Genomic DNA, 16,937 nt, shown 5'->3' with positions numbered 1-16,937 from the left:
AAATGCTCTCAACTGTAACAGCAACAGAGACTCAGGGAAACTGAGGAGTTTTAGTAATTTACTGACTAGGAGCCGAGGTTTCGAGAAGGTTTCATAGAAATAAATGCAAGGTTTATAATTTTTTTCTAAAATTATGCTAATAAGCTGCAAAAACTTCTCGCAACTGGCAGCAAGGTGTCTGCTGATGTTTTTCTCGGATTGTCCCATGGAGACCATCTTCCTTGATGATTATATATATATATTTTTTGATGATGATTATATTTTAAAGGGCTGGCTTCTAGGGGCTTGAGAAAGAGTATCTAGGGTTGTAAAATAAGAAAGAGGCTTTTCAAAATGTTTAGCTGCCAAGAAGCAGAGAAAAAACTTATGATGACCAATTGCCTAAAATAAGATCTTTAAGGAAAGGGACGTCAGGGATCAGAGGCGGGAAGAATCTTGTCGGCAGTTTAGTTAAGCTGGGGGAAGGTCAAGGCTGGATCCATAATGAGTGCCTGATTCAAACTGCCCACCTGATGACTTGAGATCTGGGCTTCATATTCCATCTGCATTCCCATGGGGCCCCTTTCACAGCTCTTAGTCCAATTTCAACACCACCAGTGGAAAACGGTGGGTTTTTTTTTTTTTTTTTCTTTTTTAAAAAATTTTGACTGCACCCCACAGCATGTGGAAACTTAGGTCTGACACCAGGGACCAAACCCACACCTCTTGCATTGGAAGATGGAATCTTAACCACTGGACCACCAGGGAAGTCTGTTTCTGGCTGTTTTCATGTGACATAATATGGGATTGGGATTAGGATGGAGGGGAGGAGGCCTTTTTAAAGCCCATGAACTGAGCAAGACGATTAACTCAATCTTTTGTGCCTGTGGTTAAAACCAACAGAGAACCAACAACAGCAACAGAGTTTGGGGGTTGGTGTGGAAAGGGAAATCATATTTATCAATAGTTTTAATGAGGGAAAATGTGCTATATGATGAATGAAAAGGAACAGAATGCTACAATTGTAGGGTTATTACATATACAATTGTGCTAAAGCCTTTGACTGTGTGGACCACAACAAACTCTGAAAAATTCTTAAAGAGATGGGAATACCAGACCACCTGACCTGCCTCCTGAGAAATATGTATGCAGGTCAGGAAGCAAAAGTTAGAACTGGACATGGAATAAACAGATTGGTTCCAAATAGGAGTACGTCAAAGCTGTGTGTTGTCACCTTGCTTATTTAACGTATATGCAGAGTACATCATGAGAAATGCTGGGCTAGATGAAGCACAAGCTGGAATCAAAATTTCCAGGAGAAATATCAGTGACCTCAGATATGCAGATGACACCACCCTTATGGCAGAAAGTGAAGAACTAAACAGCCTCTTGACGAAAGTGAAAGAGGAGAGTGAAAAAATAGGCTTAAAACTCAACATTCAGAAAACTAAGATCATGGCATCTGGTCCCATCACTTCATGGGAAATAGATGGAGAAACAGTGGAAACACTGTCAGACTATTTTTTGGGGCTCCAAAATCACTGCAGATGGTAACTGCAGCCATGAAATCAAAAGACACTTGCTCCTTGGAAGAAAAGCTATGACCAACCTAGACAGCATATTAAAAAGCAGAGACATTACTTTGTCAACAAAGGTCCGTCTAGTCAAGGCTATGGTTTTTCCAGTAGTCATGTATGGATGGGAGAGTTGGACTATAAAGAAAGCTGAGCACCGAAGCATTGATGCTTTTGAACTGTGGTGTTGGAGAAGACCCTTGAGAGTCCCAAGGACTGCAAGGAGATCCAACCAGTCCATCCTAAAGGAAATCAGTCATGAATATTCATTGGAGGGACTGATGCTGAAGCTGAAACTCCAGTACTTTGGCCACCTGATGAGAAGAGCTGACTCATTGGAAAAGACCCTGGTGCTGGGAAAGATTGAAGTTGGGAGGTGAAGGGGATGACAGAAGACGAGATGGTTGGATGGCATCACCGACTCAATGGACATGAGTTTGAGTAAATTCCGGGAGTTGGTGATGGATAGGGAAGCCTGGCGTGCTGCAGTCCATGGGGTCGAAAAGAGTCGGACATGACTGAGCGAATGAACTGAATTGAACTATATAGGCAACTATGTAAGAAGCTGTATGTATGTAAATGACATTTTTGTTTACAGAAAATTATTAATAACTCGTAAAATGTTGCTTAAAGATTATGCCAGAGATACCAAACCAAGAGAGAATGATCAGTAATAGGGGGATTTATCTTACACTTCTGGAGGTTAGAGGTCCATAAGAGGTGGCAGAGCTACTTTTTTTTCTCTGGAGGCTCTAGGACAGAGTCCAGTTCCTTGCATTTTGCAGCTCCGAGAGGCTGCCTGCATTCTTTGGTTTCTGACCCAATGTCATCCTGATCTTTGCTTCCATCCTCATACTTCCTTCTCTGCCTCTGACCCTCCTGCCTTTTTTTTTTTCTTTTAATGTTAATGTTGACTTATTTGGCTGTGCCAAGTCTTAGTTTGGGCACATGGGATCTTGTTCTCTGACCTGGGATTGAACCTGAACCCCCTGCATTGGGAGCACAGAGCTTAACCGCTGGACCACCAGGGAGGTCCTTTGCGGCCCTCTTATAAGAAGCCTGTGGTTACACTGAGCTCATCCGGTGATCCAGGTGATTCTCTCCATCTCAAGATCCTGAATTCAATCTCACCCACAGGTTTCCAGGATTCTACGCGCATGTCTGAGGGTGCGGCTACTCTTCTGACCACACCCAGTTCCACAGATGGGGCAAGAATGAGCAGGTGACTAGTGGAGGGCGTGACTGATGTGCTTGTGTTTGGCTTTTGATACAGACCTCCTCTGATGGATGCTCTCTGCGAAGCAAATGGCACTTTTGCCATCAACTTATTAAAAATGTTGGGTGAAGAGGACCACTTGCAAAATGTGTTCTTCTCTCCACTGAGCCTCTCCTCCGTCCTGACCATGGTCTTAATGGGGGCCAAGGGGAACACGGCGGCCCAGATGTCCCAGGTATGTGGGCTTCCTCTGTGCTTTCTCAGGGCTGTTCTGTTCATGCCTCCCACCAGCTGATGGATGCCAGTGAGGCTGGGAGGGTCGAGGGGCACTGAAGTGATGGAAAGAATGCAGACCTGAAAGTGGAAAGGAGAATTGTGTGAGAGACGTCTCCTAGTGTTCGTGGGAGACACTGAGTGTTGTTTCCTGCATCTTTGATGAGCAAGTTCAGTTCAGTCGCTCGGTCTTGTCCAACTCTTTGCAGCATGCCGGGCCTCCCTGTCCATCACCAACTCCCAGAGTTTACTCAAACTCATGTCCATTGAGTCGGTGATGCCATCCAACCCTCTCATCCTCTGTCGTCCCCTTCTCTTCCCGCCTTCAATCTTTCCCAGGATCAGGGTCTTTTCAAATGAGTCAGTCCTTCCCATTAAGTGGCCAAAGTATTGGAGTTTCAGCTTCAGCATCCAATGAATATTCAGGACTGATTTCCTTTAGGATGGACTGGTTGGGTCTCCTTGCTGTCCAAGGGACTCTCAACACTCTCCTCCAACACCACAGTTCAAAAGCAACAATTCTTCAGTATTCAGTTTTCTTTATAGTCCAAATCTCACATCCGTACATGACCACTGGAAAAACCATAGTCTTGAATAGATGGACCTTTGTTGGCAGAGTAATGTCTCTGCTTTTTAATATGCTGCCTAGGTTGGTCGTAACTTTCCTTCCAAAGAGTAAGCGTCTTTTAATTTCATGGCTGCAGTCACCACCTGCAGTGATTTTGGAGCCCCAAAAAATAAAGTCTGTCACTATTTCCCATGAAGTGATGGGACCAGATGCCATGATCTTAGTTTTCTGAATGTTGAGTTTTAAGCCAACTTTTTCACTGTCCTCTTTCACCTTCATCAAGAGGCTGTTTAGTTCTTCTTCACTTTCTGACATAAGGGTGGTGTCATCTGCATATTTGAGGTTATTGATATTTCTCCTGGCAATCTTGATTCCAGCTTGTGCATCTTACAGCCCAGCATTTCTCGTGATGTACTCTGCATGTAAGTTAAATATGCAGGGTGACAATATACAGCCTTGATGTACTTCTTTTCCTATTTGGAACCAGTCTGTTGTTCCCTGTCCAGTTCTAACTTTTGCTTCCTGACCTGCATACAGATTTCTCAGAAGGCAGGTCAGGTGGTCTGGTTATCCCCATCTCTTGAAGAACTTTCCACAGTTTGTTGTGATCCACATAGTCAAAGGCTTTGGCATAGTCAATAAGGCAGAAGTAGGTGTTTTTCTGGAACACTTTTGCTTTTTTGATAATCCAACGGATGTTGGCAATTTGATCTCTGGTTCTTCTCCCTTTTCTAAATCTAGGTTGAACATTTGGAAGTTCAAGGTTCATGTACGGTTGAATCCTGGCTTGGAGAATTTTGAGCATTACTTTACTAGTGTGTGAGATGAGTGCAATTGTGCAGTAGTTTGAACATTCTTTAGCATTGCCATTCTTTGGGACTAGAATGAAAACTGACCTTTTCCAGTCCTGTGGCCACTGCTGAGTTTTCTAAATTTGCTGTATATTGAGTGCAGCACTTTCACAGCATCATCTTTTAGGATTTGAAATAACTCAACTGGAATTCCATCACCTCCACTAGCTTTGTTCATAGTGATGCTTCCTAAGGCCCACTTGACTTCAAATTCCAGGATATCTGGCTCTAGGTTAGTGATCATACTATTGTGAATATCTGGGTCATGAAGATCTTTTTTGTATAGTTTTTGTGTGTGTGTATTCTTGCCACCTCTTCTTAATATCTTCTGCTTCTGTTAGGTCCATACCATTTCTGTGCTTTATTGAGCCCATCTTTGCATGAAACATTCCTTTGGTATCTCTACTTTTCTTGAAGAGATCTCTAGTCTTTCCCATTCTGTTGTTTTCCTCTGTTTCTTTGCACTGATCACTGAGGAAGGCTTTCTTATCTCTTCTGGCTATTCTTTGGAACTCTGCATTCAAATGGGTATGTCTTTCCTTTTGTCTTTTGCTTTTCATTTCTCTTTTTTTCACAGCTATTTGTAAGGCCTCCTCAGGCAGCCATTTTGCTTTTTTGCATTTCTTTTCCTTAGGGATGGTCTTGATCCCTGTCTCCTGTACAGTGTCCCAAACCTCTGTCCATACTTCATCAGGCACTCTGTCTATCAGATCTAACCGCTTGAATCTATTTCTCACTTCCACTGTATAATCATAAGGGATCTGATTTAGGTCATACCTGAATGGTCTAGTGGTTTTCCCTACTTTCTTCAGTTTAAGTCTGAGTTTGGCAATAAGGAGTTCATGATCTGAGCCACAGTCAGTTCTCAGTCTTGTTTTTGCAGACTGTATAGAGTTTCTCCATCTTTGGCTGCAAAGAATATAATCAATCTTATATTGGTATTGACCATCTGGTGATGTCCATGTGTAAAGTCTTCTCTTGTGTTTTTGGAAGAGGGTGTTTGCTATGTTTCCCTTGATGAGCAAAGGAAACTACAATTCTGTTCCACAAGAAAGCCAAGAATTTCAACTTTGTTCTATTTTAAACTTTTGCTAATGTTATATCTCAAATGGAAATGCAACTATGTAAATGAGCTTTTTGTTTAATGTGTTGTTTCTAGTATAAGGTTATGCATAAGTGGAAAAAGCGCAGCACAAATGGGGACTTATATCTTCTGGAATTTTTAGGGTATAATCTATATATATATAAAATATATAGAAAGAGCTCAGCCATTTATATATATATACATATATATGTGTGTGTGTGTGTGTGTATATAATCAATCAATATATAATCTGATTGACCTGACATGGTTTATATATGACCTTAGCTATCAATGAAGTGGGCTTTCCAGGCGGCTCAGTGGCTAAGATTCAGCCTGCTAAGGCAGGAGATGTGGGAGACTGGGTTCAATCCCTGGGTCAGGAAGATCCCCTGGAGAAGGAAACGGCCACCCACTCCAACATTCTTGCCTGGGGAATCCCATGGACAAGGGAGCCTGGTGGGCTACAGCCCATGGGGTCGCAAAGAGCCGGACACGACTGAAGTGACCCAGCACACACGCGTGCACCAGGGAGGCAGTTGGCATTGCTTTAGGGAAGGAGACTCCCTGGTGAAAGCGCCCCAGAAAACTGTCACATTCGCATCATATTTCCATGAATGTCAGGGTGCAGGGACCCTCCTCAGAACCGGTCCCCAGCCACAGTTGAGTCCCTGGTGGCTGTTTCTTTCAGCTCCCTGGAGGAGGGAGGCTTTGGGCTGGGGTTGTTGGGAGATAAGGGAACAGCCTTAGTTCTCACTCCGATTTGACATTTAAATCCAGTCTAGACTGGAGGACTTCTGTGGAATTCCCGATGAAACATTTCCATGCCTGTTTCTGCTCATTCTTGTATCCTAGAGGCCATTCCATATGCCTGTTGGTTTTATCCAGTCTCCCTCCGGAGTGATTGTGCGCTGCCTTCCCGGCACAGATAAACCTGCTAGAGCAGGACTGTCCACTCCGGGGCGATCCGGCTTCCTCGGGACAGATGACGAGGTCTGGACTGTGCTGGTTGTCAGACCCGAGAGCTGCTGCTGACATCTAGCGGACAGAGGCCAGAAATGCAGCTAAATATTCCAGTGTGTGCAGGACGGCCTCAGCAAAGTGGGGGTGGTGGTTTAGTTGCTAGTCCGGTCCAACTCTTGAGACCCCATGGACTGTAGCCCGCCTTGGGCTTTCTGTCCATGGGATTTCCCAGGCAAGAATACTGGAGTGGGCTGCCATTTTCTCCTCCAGGGGATCTTCCCAACCCGAGGATCAAGCCCACCTCTCCTATGTCTTCTGCATTGGCAGGTGGATTCTTTACCACTGAGCCCCCAGTTTTGTGGCCCCAAAAGTCTATATTTCCAGGTTGAGAAACTCTGTGCTAGCTGGTCAAACCAAACTCCTTTTAAAATAGGACCCTTTGTTATTTTCAGTGCAGAAATTTGTTTGGGAAGAGCTCTCTGAGGGAGGAAATGGCATGTTAAAAGTCAGTGTTCTTGTATTCTATCACCAGGCACTTTGTCTGAATGAAGGTGGAGATGTCCACCGAAGTTTCCAGTCACTCCTCAGGGAAGTCAGCACGTCCGGCCCACAGTGCCTGCTCAGAACTGCGAACAGACTCTTTGGGGAAAAGACATGTGATTTCCTGCCAGTAAGTAGTGCTCCCACATTGATGAAAAAGACACTGAAAATAAAACAGAAATTATGGAAGAGCAGAAATAAAGTATAGTTGTGCTGCCTTAAAAATGTGCTTAGAATTATACTTCTGTAATTGAGAATTTTATGGTTGCCTCTGAACTGTGCCCTTTAAAAAAATGACTGTTTCTGATAAATCATACTCCCAGATGTCAATTTTAATTTGTCCATCTTCCTGCACCCACACCTGCCTTTCCCCCACCCCCATCTCAATGACCACAACCCCTAACCCCTGTCTCATCTTTACTGGGCACTTTCTGTGGAGCTGACCAGGCAAAGTCTCTTAAATTTGTCCCCTCTTCCGAATCACCATCTTCATTGCCTATGTCCAGGCTCTCACACCTTCTACACTGTTATTTTAATTGTTCTCTAACTGATCTCTCCAAGTCCAGCCTGGTCCTTGCACACCACTGATAGAATTCAATTCAGTTCAGTCGCTCGGTCGTGTCCGACTCTTTGCAACCCCATGGACTGCAGCACGCTAGGCCTCCCTGTCCATCACCAACTCCCAGAGTCCACCCAAACCCATGTCTATCAAGTTGGTGATACCATCCAACCATCTCATCCTCTGTCATCCCCTTCTCCCCCTGCCTTCAATCTTTCCCAGCATCAGGGTCTTTTCAAATGAGTTAGCTCTTCCCATCAGGTGGCCAAAGTATTAGAGTTTCAACTTCAGCATCAGTCTTTCCAATGAATATTCAGGACTGATTTCCTTTAGGATGGACTAGTTGGATCTCCTTGCTGTCCAAGTGACTCTCAAGAGTTTTCTCCAACACCACAGTTCAAAAGCATCAATTCTTCAGTGCTCAGATTTCTTTATAGTCCAACTCTCACATTCATAGATGACTACTGGAAAAACCATAGCTTTGACTAGATGGACCTTTGTTGGCAAATGATAGAATAGTCTTTCTAAAATTAAAATAGGTCCCTAAAAAATAAGATTTTGAATCTGAATATTTCCTATTTACTGCAGTGTATAATTCCAAAGTTCCCTAGTCCAGTAAAAGTCTGCCATTATTCAGTAAGTGAGGTCCAAAAAATTGTGCTCTATAATAAACAGAGGGGTGTTATTTTAAGATTAATGAAATGATCAGGGTAAGTCTGGCCATTTTAGCAGTTGGCAGTTCCAAGGATTATTATGTAAGACTCAAATACAACCTTGTCCTGGCTGCTGGTGGGTGGTACCCGGTGCAGATGCCTGCTCTGGGATTCAGTGTCCTTGGAGATGACTCTGAGTCCTTCAGCTAGTTAGGATTTCTAGGGTAAGTACTTGTGATTCCAAGAATCTCCTGGTTAATGGATGTTCATTTTTGAATATCAGGCAGATTTTTGAATATTATAATTAGGGAATATTGAAGATGCAGGGGGTCATTCTCCACTTTTCCTGGTTGCTTGGGTTCTTCTTCTCTCTGCATCTTCTTTCCTCCGTAGAAACTAAAATGTTTGAGGACAGGAGATGGGCGGAGGATGGGAGCCAATTGCCAGGCACATTATATCAGAAAACAAGTTTTCGTGAGGTGAGTTATCTGTGGATTTTAACGTGTTGCATGAAATGTCCTTCCTGATTTGACCCCAACTTAAATTTCATGGCTTATCCCTTGCTACTTTTTTCCCTAATTCCCTGCACACACACACACACACACACACACACACACACACACACACACACACACACACACACACACACACACACACACACACACACACACACACACACACACGATTCCACTCCTAGAAGACCTGCAGGATTTTTTGATAGTCTAGTTGAAGCCTTCCAATCATTCCATAAGGATGTTTAGGACACTCTGGTCAGTTCTGGTCTTATAGAAATGAGTAAAACATGGTTAGACCACATAGTGGAGGAGATAAAATCAAACAGAAGGTCAACATGGAGTTTAAGCATTTGACAGGAAAGTTCGCAGGCTGTTTCGTGCATAGCTGCCGCTGTTCATATTCTCGAAACATCTTGCAACTCTCTGTGTATCTATGTTTCCCTCTCCGAAGACTGTGAGCCCCCTCAGGTCCACAGTCCTGTCTTTACCCTGGGGTCTCGCACCTGGCACAGTGCCAGTGGTCTGTACATTTTAATTAATTGCACAAATGAGTTTTAAAGTCCAGATTGCCCTGTGCAAGCATTTATGCCAGAAACATGTTAAGAAAAACATGTTTTCACACTTTTAGGAAATTTTGCCAAGTAGAGTATGGCCACACTTGGTATTCTGCATTTGTAGGCTTTTAAAGAATCCTGCCAGAAGTTCTATCAGGCTGACCTGGAGGAGCTGTCCTTTGCTGAAGACACTGAAGAAAGCAGGAAACACATAAATGACTGGGTGATGAAGAAGACGGAAGGTGAGCAGTTGTCATTTCAGGAGAGGTGGTGTTATAAAGGGAGGCAGAGCCAAGACTGCCCGGATGCGACCTCCTCGGTGTGACCACTCTGACCCTGTTTCCAGTAGCCTATGTGTACGTGTTTGCTGGGTTTTGAAGCAGATAATATCATTCTAACATGGACTGTAGCCTGCCAGGCTCCTCTGTCTATGGGATTCTCCAGGCAAGAATACTGGAGCGAGTAGCCATTCCTTTCTCCAAGGGAATCTTCCCAACCCAGGGATTGAACCTGGATCTCCTGAATTGTGGGCAGATTCTTTATTGTCTGAGCCATCAGGGAAGCCCCAATGCCAATCTGATATTTTTCTTGGGCTTATGAAGTGGTGATTTCTGAAAAATGCTTAAGCCTAGTGTTAGTCTCTGCTTCAAGTTCAGTTCAGTTCAGTCACTCAGTTGTGTCTAACTCTTTGCGGCCCCATGAACCACAGCACGCTAGGCCTCCCTGTCCATCACCAACTCCCAGAGTCTACCCAAACCCATGTCCATTGAGTAGGTGATGCCATCCAATCATCTCATCCTCTGTCATCCCCTTCTCCTCCTGCCCTCAATCTTTCCCAGCATCAGGGTCTTTTCAAATGAGTCAGTTCTTCACATCAGGTGCCCAAAGTATTAGAGTTTCAACTTCAGCATCAGTCTTTCCAATGAACACCCAGGCCCGATCTCCTTTAGGATGGACTGATTGGATCTCCTTGCAGTCCAAGGGACTCTCAAGAGTCTTCTCCAACACCACAGTTCGAAAGCATCAATTCTTCAGTGCTCAGCTTTCTTTATAGTCCAACTCTCACATCCGTACATGACCACTGGAAAAACCATAGCCTTGAATAGATGGGCCTTTGTTGGCAAAGTAATGTCTCTGCTTTTTAATATGTTGTCTAGGTTGGTCATAACTTTCCTTCCAAGGAGTAAGCGTCTTTTAATTTCATGGCTGAAGTCATCATCTGCAATGATTTTGGAGCTCAGAAAAATAAAGTCATCCACTGTTTCCATTATTTCCCCATCTATTTGCCATGAAGTGATGGGACCAGATGCCATGATCTTAGTTTTCTGAATGTTGAGCTTTAACCCAACTTTTTCCCTCTCCTCTTTCACTTTCATCAAGAGGCTCTTTAGTTCTTCTTCACTCTCTGCCATAAGGGTGGTGTCATCTGCATATCTGAGGTTATTGATATTTCTCCCAGCAATCTTGATTCCAGCTTGTGCTTCCTCCAGCCCAGCATTTCTCATGATGTACTCTGCATATAAGTTAAATAAGCAGGGTGACAATATACAGCCTTGACGTACTCCTTTTCCTATTGGGAACCAGTCTGTTGTTCCATGTCCAGTTCTAACTGTTGCTTCCTGACCTGCATACAGGTTTCTCAAGAGGCAGGCCAGGTGGTCTGGTATTCCCATCTCCTTCAGAATTTTCCACCGTTTATTGTGATTCCCACTGCACTGCATGTGCGTGTCGAATGAAACACCATTCCCCTCAGTCCTCCGGCAGCCAGACGGCAGAATTCCAGCCTTTTTTCAATATTGAGAGAGAGAACTTTTGTAAAAGAAAAGTTTATTCTGCCCCAATAGCAGTAACTTTCTCTCATGTTCTTTACAGGTAAGATATCAGAGATACTGGGGGCTGGGACAGTCGGTCCTCTGACTAAGCTGGTCCTGGTGAATGCCATCTATTTCAAAGGCAAGTGGAATGAGCAGTTTGACAGAAAGCACACCAGGGGAATGCTCTTTAAGACTAATCAGGTAGGAAAACATTTTGCAGACATTTGCTACTTTCTGAAGTAATACGCTGGGAAAGATTGTGAAAGAATGGGAAGAATTATTTATTTCACAGTCTTGATTCTTAATTTATTTCTGAATGAATTTCATGTTCCCTGTATATCTCTTATTGGAATGGGAAAGAGAAATACCAAAATAATTGTTATATTGATCTTCTTGTTTTTGGATCCTTGGTCAAATCGATCTTCTGTCTCTGGTCATGTCATTTGGATTGAAAGAAAATTTCTTCTAAGCCTTGGAGTTATGTTTGTATTATCCTATCACTGAGTGTATTTAGACTTTTTCTCACAATTGTCAATGACATCTATGACTATTTATTGCCTTAGAATTCATGGCTGTACAATTCGGAATACAAGAAAAAAAGTGCTAGCAAATGTTCAGGACAGCTTTGTTTTTATTTACTTTTGGATCTTTTTTAAAAATTAAAAATTTTACATATTTAAGATGTACAAGATGAGGATTTGAGATACACAGTGAAATGATTACTGCAGTGAAGCTTATTAAAATATCATTTGCTCACATAGTTACCATATATTTTCTTGATGACAGCACCTGAAATCTACCCTCTTAGCAAATGTCCGGCATTCCATATTATTATATTATTAATCCGCAGTATTATTAACTATAGTTATCATGCTGTGTATTTGGTATTTAGACTTCTATGCCTAACTTTAAAAAACTTATCTCCATTCACTTTTGAATATGATAATGGCTGAGGTCAATAACTCTCAGCTTGGAATTTGACCTCTATCCACTTGATAATAACATATTGCACAAAAGTTTACATGCCCAGAATATATTTGTTGCAGTCTTTAAAAATGGTGGGCTCTGGACATCTCATCAAGGTTTTCCCTCCAAAAAAAGCAAGGCCATAGCGCCAATTATATAATTGAGCAACTTTTCAGAGTAAAAGTGTAACTCCCTCTGGCCTATATACCTTTTCTAAATAAATCTTCCAGTGAATATTAGTTAATTTTCCTCTTAACTTCGAGAAATAATTTTTTAATTAAAAGGTGCCTGCGAGTGCTTCTCTACTTATCTTTTAAAAAGAGAAGAAAAACACAATTTCTTCTGAGAATAATATAGAGAGTTGTATGTCTCTATTCATCAATTTTTTCTCTCCCATGTGGTAGTACTTGATCTGCTGGGACAATGGAATATTATTACTCAACACTAGTATGTACTAATGAAGATTTTGCATCAATCAGCATAAATGCACAGAAATAATAATTATATGTACCTCTATGTTATGTTCCGTGGGCTTCCCTGGTAGCTCAGTGGTAAAGAATCCGCCTGCAATGCAGGAGATATGGGACCGGCCTCTGGGTCAGAAGGATCTCTTGGAGAAGGAAATGGCAACCCACTCCAGTACTCTTGCCTGGAGAATCCCATGGCCAGAGGAGCCTGGTGGGCTACAGTCCATGGGGTTGTAAAGAGTCAGACGTGACTTAGTGACTGAACAACAACAAGGATTCTGTGAATTAGACATACCAGATTTTAGTACCCTGTGCTCATTTTTCTGTGATTTGATTTTAGTTTCATGTTTTTATCAGGAGACGAAGACAGTACAGATGATGTTCAAGCAAGCCAAGTTTAAAATGGGGCACGTGGAGGAGGTGCCTGCCCAAGTCCTGGAGCTGCCCTACGTGGGGGCCGAGCTGAGCATGCTCATCCTTCTGCCTGATGAGGACACGGATCTTGCTGTGGTAAGCCCTTGACGCTGAGTTTGAGTGTCTATGGATCCACCCTGCGCGTGTTTTGGTTTTTTTTTTATAACTTTTTATTCTGTATTGGGATATCGCTGATTAACAATGTGGTGATAATTTCAGTGACCAGTGAAGGAACTCGGCCGTATATGCATATTACATATACATGCATCCATTCTTCCCCAGCCTCCCCTCCCATCCAGCTGCCGTATACCTTTATGCAGAGTTCCCTGTGCTCTACATTAGGTCCTTGCTGGCTGTCCATTTTAAATGTAGCAGTGTATACATGTCCACCCCAATCCCCGTAACTGTTCCTTCCCCCAGTCCTTCCCTGTGGCAGTCCTAAGTAGCCTGAGCTCATTTTTAAAAGTTCATCCACTGGATTGCATTTGAGGCATTTCCAGTTTAGAGTTATGCTAAGTGAGTAAGTGAGTGATAGTCACTCAGTTGTGTTCGACTCTTTGCAACCCCATGGACTGTAGCCTACCTGGCTCTTCTGTCCATAGAATTCTCCAGGCAAGAATACTGGAGTGGGTTGCCATTTCTTTCTCCAGAGGGTTGTTCTAAGGAGTGCTAAATGAACACCACTGCATGCCTTTTGGCAAACATGTGTATGCATTTCCATTGAGTGTACACCTAGGAGTGGAATTGCTGGAATAAACAAATTCTGATGAAGCCAAGAAGAAGAGAGTTCCAAAAATAAGAACATTATTATTTATTCTGAAGGGAGGGTTTTTTTTATTATTTTTATTATTATTTATTATTTTATTTATTATTCTGACAGCCCAGTAATTACTGAACAAAAGAACAGGAGAAAGATAAAAGATGGCTCTGAGCAGTGTTCCTCAAACATTAATGTGCATATTAATCTAATGGGATCCTGTTAAAATGCAGATTCTGATTTAGGGAGATTATGGCCGGAGATTTTGCCTTTCTGACAAGATTCCAAGTGGTACAGGTGCTGTTGGTCATAGACCAGTTTTGAAGAGCAAGGGTCTAAAGTACACTTGAGGAATTTTTCTTAGACAGGAGGAAAAGGACATTTTCCCATGACAGGAAAAGAGGGTTCAGGTTGGGGGAAAGTAAATTTATAGGGTGGGAGGTGCAGGAGTGACAGTGTGCTGGTTATCTGGCTCCTGGGGTGTCGGGGAAGCCCTCATTTATAACGTTTGCTGATTCCTGTGGTGTAAATATCTGCACCATGGCCAAGTTTAGGCTCCCAAGGGTTTAACAGTTGACTTTTGCAGAAGATGCAAGCTAGCTCCAGCACACCAGTGCATGCCGGCCCACCCCTGTGAGGGTAGGGTCTGCCTGATTTCCTTGGCTTCTCTATGGAATCAGGAACCTCCTGGCATAAGGCAAGGAAGAGATCTGTCATGGCAACTTTAAGAAAATTAGATGCAGAAATAGAGAACAGACCAATGGACACAGCGGGGGTAGGAGAGAGGGGGATGAATTGAGAGAGTAGCATGGAAATGTACACATTACCACAGGTAAAGTAGGTAGCCACGGGAATTTGCTAAATGATGCAGAGAGCTCAAACCCGGTGCTCTGTGACAACCTGCAGGGTTAGGACAGGGTGGGAGGTGGGAGGGACGTTCAGTAGGGAGGGACATATATATATACACACACACACTCCTATGGCTGATTCATGTGGATGAATGGCAGAAACCAGCACTACATTATAAGGCAATTATCCTCCAGTTAAAAATAAACAAATTAAGTAAAGAATAAATGATAGTTATATAATAGAGGTAGTAACTATTGCTATAATGGCAATTATATTTCAATATATAAATGTATGGCACTAACATGGACACGTCAAATTTACACCATGTTGTATATCACATATACTTCAACTTTTTCAAAAGCCCCCCACCCCCCAAAAATAGAAAATTAGGAGAGTCTAGGAACAGAACTGACATCCAAACATCTGTCGCTGGAGAGGAGCTCTCACCCGGACTTCTGCTGGTGGAGAGAAGATGCTCCTCCATATATTTTCCTTGTTAATAAACAAGAATGAAGGGCTGGGTCTGGGAGGATTTGAAGCTACCCCCAGAACAGGCAGAGGGCAAACACGGGGATGCCAGAAGCAACAGTCCTGTGGAATTTCCCATCCTGCCCTCCTCCCCCAGGATCGCTGAGTTCTCCCTCTTTCATTCAGCCGAGTTCTGAGTCATGCTTTTCTCTCTTTGGTCAACAGTTTCTCAAACTCATGGTACTATATTGCATTTGATGTTGTTCAGTTGCTAAGTCATGTATAACTCTTGGAACCCCATGAACTGCAGCACGCCAGGCTTCTCTGTCCTTCATTATCTCCCTGAGTTTTCTAAAACTTATGTCCATCGAGTCAGTGATGCCATCCAATCATCTTATCCTCTGTCCCTCCCTTATCCTCTTGCCCTCAATTTTTCTCTGCATTAGGGTCTTTTCCTATGAGTCAGCTCTTCACATCAGGTGACCAAAGTATTGGAGCTTCACCTTCAGCATCAGCCCTTCCAATGAATATTCAGGGTTAACTTTCTCTAGGATTGACTGGTTTGCAGTCCAAGGAACTCTCAAGTGTTTTCTCCAGCACCAGAGTTCAAAAGTGTCAGTTCTTTGGCGCTCAGCCTTCTTAACGGTCCAACTCTCACATCCATATGTGACTACTGGAAAAGCCATAGCTTTGACTATGCGGACTTTGTTGGCAAAGTGATGTCTCTGCTTTTTAAAACACGGTCTAGGTTGGTCACAGCTCCTCTTTCAAGGAGCAAGCATCTTTTAATTCTGTGATTGTAGTCATTGTCTACATTGATTTTGGAGCCCAAGAAAATGAAATCTGACACTGTTTTCCCCAACTATTTGCCATGAAATGATAGGACTGGATGCCTTGATCTTAGTTTTTGAATGCTGAGTTTTAAGCCAGCTTTTTCGAGTGAAAAAGCTTTTCACTCCTTTTTCACCTTTATCAAGAATCTCTTTAGTTCCTCTTCATTTTCTGCCATTAAAGTGGTATCATCATCATAAATACAATAAATTGGTTATGAGAATTTCCTAAACTAAAAAAACCAACTTGACATGAATTTGGTACAGATAGTTCAAAATAAATCCCTATCCTTGTCTCAGGTGTTTCCTAGCTGTTGTTCTCTTGTATCCATAAAACAGGGGAAATGCAAGAAATAGAGGCAAAATCTTGGTGTGTTTATAAGAGGAAATACCCTGTAGATTATCCTGGAACAGAACTCAGCATTGAGTCACAAGTCATGATGGGGAGGAGTTAATGAGCCCATAGGTGGGTGGGTACCGGGCTACTGCCTAGCTTCTAAGACTTAACTCTTCATTATTTCAGGTGGAAAAAGCACTTACATATGAGAAGTTTAGAACCTGGACGAGTCCAGAAAAGCTGACTGAGGAGAAAGTTCAAGTTTTTCTTCCCAGATTAAAGCTGGAGGCGAGTTATGACTTGGAGGCTTTTCTTCGAAGTTTAGGAATGACTGATGCTTTCGAGGAAGCCAAGGCAGACTTTTCCGGAATGTCAGCTAAGAAGAATGTGCCCATGTCCAAGGTTGCACACAAGTGCTTCGTGGAGGTCAATGAGGAGGGCACAGAGGCAGCCGGGGCCACTGCCGTGGTCAGGAACTCCCGGTGCTGCAGAATGGAGCCGCGATTTTGTGCAGACCACCCTTTCCTCTTCTTCATCAGGCACCGGGGAACCAACAGCATTTTGTTCTGTGGCAGGGTCTCTTCTCCGTAAGAGGCGCTGCCGCTGTACTTCTCTCTCCTCGCTTCTACACACTCTGCCTTACTCCAAATTCCGGTGGCCAAATTGATGCGGTGGTTTGACTGCTGAAATAAAGTGCAATTATGCTTAA

The 16,937-nt window shown here is 43.0% G+C and overlaps 1 protein-coding gene across 3 annotated transcripts in view; it reads left to right on the top strand.

Moving 5' to 3' along the window:
- LOC122684837 (serpin B8) overlaps positions 1 to 16,937 on the top strand; it is a 23,641-nt gene extending 6,704 nt beyond the window's left edge. For 2 of the 3 annotated variants that reach the window (XM_043889266.1, XM_043889267.1), the window contains exons 2-7: positions 2,827 to 3,004; positions 7,038 to 7,175; positions 9,451 to 9,568; positions 11,199 to 11,341; positions 12,931 to 13,083; positions 16,415 to 16,937. In XM_043889266.1, the coding sequence (XP_043745201.1) occupies positions 2,837 to 3,004; positions 7,038 to 7,175; positions 9,451 to 9,568; positions 11,199 to 11,341; positions 12,931 to 13,083; positions 16,415 to 16,819 (1,125 nt within the window). In that variant the 5' untranslated portion in view covers positions 2,827 to 2,836 and the 3' untranslated portion in view covers positions 16,820 to 16,937. Of the gene's footprint in view, positions 1 to 2,826; positions 3,005 to 7,037; positions 7,176 to 8,650; positions 8,737 to 9,450; positions 9,569 to 11,198; positions 11,342 to 12,930; positions 13,084 to 16,414 lie in introns of those variants that run through there. The other variant, XM_043889268.1, reaches the window with a different exon arrangement.

This window comes from Cervus elaphus, chromosome 27 (genome assembly GCF_910594005.1).
Source record: "Cervus elaphus chromosome 27, mCerEla1.1, whole genome shotgun sequence".
Classification (NCBI taxonomy): Eukaryota; Metazoa; Chordata; class Mammalia; order Artiodactyla; family Cervidae; genus Cervus; species Cervus elaphus.
The sequence above is the reverse complement of the archived record's forward strand: the minus strand, read 5'-3'. Positions and strand labels throughout refer to the sequence as shown.